General features: G+C 37.3%; 1 protein-coding gene across 4 annotated transcripts; it reads right to left on the bottom strand.

Annotated features, from left to right (window-relative positions):
* LOC109823618 (protein FAR1-RELATED SEQUENCE 5-like) lies at positions 287 to 3451 on the bottom strand. 4 transcript variants are annotated; one of them, XR_002242418.1, is made up of 3 exons: positions 3305 to 3448; positions 719 to 2899; positions 596 to 648 (listed from the first exon to the last, which is right to left on the bottom strand). XR_002242418.1 is itself a non-coding variant. In XM_020389894.1 (2 exons), exon 2 carries the CDS (start codon positions 2210 to 2212, stop codon positions 1217 to 1219), a length of 996 nt encoding a protein of 331 aa, XP_020245483.1. In that variant the 5' UTR covers positions 2213 to 2899; positions 3305 to 3448; the 3' UTR covers positions 714 to 1216. The 4 variants fall into 4 exon arrangements, 1 of the variants encoding a protein (XP_020245483.1); XR_002242419.1 differs by lacking the exons at positions 596 to 648; positions 719 to 2899 and adding an exon at positions 287 to 431 and having other exon boundaries at positions 3305 to 3451; XR_002242420.1 differs by lacking the exons at positions 596 to 648; positions 719 to 2899; positions 3305 to 3448 and adding exons at positions 287 to 431; positions 532 to 594.

The following is a 3820-nucleotide window of genomic DNA, read 5'->3' as shown; positions in this document are numbered from 1 at the left end:
CCAAAATAGTACATAATCCAACCAATTTGTCCATACAACCACAACATACAAATACTTCAATACAACCATACTTGCATCAACAAGTCCATACAACCAAATTAACCAAAATAGTACATAATCCAACCAATTTGTCCATACAACCACAACATACAAATACTTCAATACAACCACACTTACATCAACAAGTCCATACAACCAAATTAACCAAAATAGTACATAATCTAACCAATTTGTCCATACAACCAAGAATTTAAAACCGGACAACATCAATAAATTCATACATCATCAAAGTTCACTTACATCAACAAGGCCATAAAACCAAATTAGTCAACAAACACCCAAATTAGTCCATACATTATCTAACACCTTGTTGCTCTTGAGCTCCAAAATACTTTTGTAAACTATCTCACAAACTATCTCATTTGCTTCTTCTATAAATGAAAAAAAAATAATTAGTGATATTTTAAGAAAAGCAAGCCAATAAACAATATATGAAAAATATGTAAAACATATGTACTAAATTGAACTTACCAACAATTGACAACCCGTCCTATAGTGACCCAATTGTTGACAATGACCACATTTTCGTTGTTTACCCGTCCTATAGTGACCCAATTGTTGACAATGACCACATTTTCGTTGTTTCACCTCCTTTTGCTCTTCTGATTCTTCAAAGCCACTTCAATTGTTGACAATGACCACATTTTCGTTGTTTCACCTCCTTTTGCTCTTCTGATTCTTCAAAGCCACTTCTAATACTAGTGGAATTTCATGGACGTCCCTTTGGTTTTGCGGGTTCGAGAGGATCACGAACGATAATCTCCTCACCATCTCTCAATACGATCACATGAGTATTTGAGTCAACTACACTTCCAACTTGAGAATCCCGAGTTTGAACTATCTTGCCCCTTACTTCCTTTCCCACTTCCGTAATGAAGTTTTTTATGAGTTGCTCTAACTTAGAAAGAAGATCATTTGAGCTCGCCGCCATATCGAATGCCTCATTAAAGTTTCCTCGTAAAGCCCATAATCTTATAATACTCTCCCACTCCGTGCTTTCCTTATTTTGTCCCGACTTCATAGCATCAACAAAACCAAAATATCTATACCTTGCATCAATTTTCCATCTATGCATGATATACTTATTCAGAATAGAAGTTATTTGATTTAGCCATAAGATATATAAAATATGCTTACAAAGCACCCCTTCGGTTTCCTAAAATGCACACGTGCATGCAACTTTAAGCTCTTCATTCTTTTCATAAGTTACCTCTTCCCAATTTTTTCTTTCTTCAGAATACTTGCCAACTGAGTATAGAACTTTTAACTCCTCCTTTGATGTTTCTTCATAATGTAAGGATATCACATCACCAAGCTCCTTTTGAAACATCTTCAAAATCACCCTAGTGTATGCCCTTCCCACTTGTGCTTCAATTGGACTTGAGAAACTCATCACATGCACAATATTCAAAGTCATGAAGTCTTCATGAGATTCCGATCCACGACGAGTTGCCACTGCCTTGTCATATTGGCCAACAAACTCAACAAGACTAGTGTTTGCATTGACAAAGCCATCGAAAAAGGAATTGATACTTTCACTTCTTTGGCTTGTTGTCATTCCCGCCCAAAAACAATCCTTCAAGTATGCATCCACCCAATGTTCACGCAAATTATACATTCTTGTTAGCCAACTATCTTCATCTTCATCTATGCCAAATTTCTCCTTCATGACTTTCCATAACTCTTCACACATGCTTATATTTCTAGCATGGACCCAATTGTTGAAATATGTAGGCATCTCATCCCCGTATTTGCTCTTCAATTTTACTTGTTGCTCGGCAATATGCTTTCTAATATGCCAAGAACAAAATCGATGACGAGTGTTCGGTAAAACTACATTGATAGCCTTTCTCATCTGTGCATCTTGATCAGTTATGATAGCCTTTAGTGCGATCCAGTGCATACACTTGAGCCATTGAGAAAATAACCACACGAAAGTCTCCTGTTGTTCGTCTGCAAGCAATGCACAACCAAAGAGGACAGATTGTCGGTGATGGTTTACTCCTGTAAATGGAGCAAAAGGTAAACTCAAATGATTAGTCTTGTATGTAGTATCAAACACTACCACATCTCCAAAACTTAAATAAGATGCTCTAGCTCTTCCATCGGCCCAGAGCACACTTCTCATAGTACCAAGATGATCGACCTCCATAGCGAAATAAAAATCTGGATCTGATTACCTCCTATCTTAAAAATGTCTAACAATAGTTAAGCATTCAGTACTAATATTATTGTGCCTTGTTGTTCTGATATGGTCGATTATTTGTTGCGTGGTGACTCGTTCGTCATCTTCTCCCTTGTAAACAACATTTACCACACAATTAATAGTGGAGGGCTTCATTCCCTCTTCATGCAAGCTATCAATGAAACTTCTATAAGTCTTTGATCGATGTTGTTGCTTGTGAGAATAATGATGAGCTACCTTGTCGGGACTTGTTAAAGCATGAACATGTTCGGCAATAAACTTGGTAACTTTCCACGTTTTTGAAGAAGTCAACCTAATCTTCATTTTTGCATCATAATTAATTCTAGATTCCGGTCGACGGTTGATAATTATTCCACTTTTATTTTCCATTGGCATCTTCTTTCTCCCTTCTTTGTTGCATACAAATGTTCTAGAAAGAATCTCCCTTGAAGCCTTCTTTGACTTCTCCAAAGTGCCTTTGCGAATTCCAAACCCAATCTTCTTTGCATAAGCATTGTAATAGTTGTATGCATCTTCGTCACTTATGAACTCCTTCCCTTCAAATGGAGTAATATCCTCTAGTGGAATGCTAGTGTCTAAAATAGAACCATCAAGTGCAATGTCCGTCATTTCAATATCTCCCGTTGTGCAATTCTGTCATAATTAAAAAAACATACGAATTCTTTAGCTTCAATTTAAAAAAGAATGCAAATCTCCACATCAAAATTACTTATATACATGCAAATAAGAAGATATAATAAGAGCCTATGAACAATGTTAAAATTTCATAATTAACTACTATATAGTCACAAATTATACAAATTTCACGTACTCGCATTAACTATGTACAAATATTGATAGGTTCATTAACCACAAACACCAACACAAATAACTATTATGATAATTAGCCATAGATCAAACATATAGACAATTTAAAATGTTTTCTATAGATCTAACATATAGACAAATTCGAATTGAAATAAAATTTTATGCTTTCTACATATGTCTAATTTGCTAATTATATAATTTTTCATAAATCAAAGATGTTAAATATATTACCTTCTCAATAAATGGTGTCATTATCGCCAATTGTTGTTCGCTCGAGGAGGCGGCTTCTAAGGAAATGCCACGGTGAGAAGAAGAGCCATCCATTTTACTTGTTTCCAAGGAGAGATGGTTGATTTGATTGTCTTCTAAATAACTGCAGTGAAAGATATTAATTTTGACACTAGGTAACTTAAATATGAAGATAGAAATAATTAATTGTATTTGTTGTAAAGAAACTAGTTAGAGATACATACAGTCTTGAAAGGATTGTAAAGATGCGGATGAGAAGGAGTCGGAGAGGGTGCGGAGGAGCGGCGGAGGATTTGGCGAGGGTGCGGAGGAGGAGTCGGCAAGGACGCGGAGGAGTGGCGGGTGAGGAGTGGCGAGGGCACGGAGGAGTGTTCGGAGAGGAGTCGGGAGGCGAAGAGTGTCGTGGGCGGCTGGCTGGCAGAGGAGTCAGCGAAGGGCACGCGGAGGATGAGGAGAGAGTAGCAGGGGTGGAGGAGGCGTGAGGAGTCAACGCACACG

This window comes from Asparagus officinalis, chromosome 9 (assembly GCF_001876935.1).
Source record: "Asparagus officinalis chromosome 9, Aspof.V1, whole genome shotgun sequence".
Classification (NCBI taxonomy): domain Eukaryota; kingdom Viridiplantae; phylum Streptophyta; class Magnoliopsida; order Asparagales; family Asparagaceae; genus Asparagus; species Asparagus officinalis.
The sequence above is the reverse complement of the archived record's forward strand: the minus strand, read 5'-3'. Positions and strand labels throughout refer to the sequence as shown.

What these genes read in the sequence shown, in the direction of transcription:
- LOC109823618 (XM_020389894.1), bottom strand. Translation starts at nt 2,212, where the DNA reads ATGGAGGTCGATCATCTTGGTACTATGAGAAGTGTGCTCTGGGCCGAT.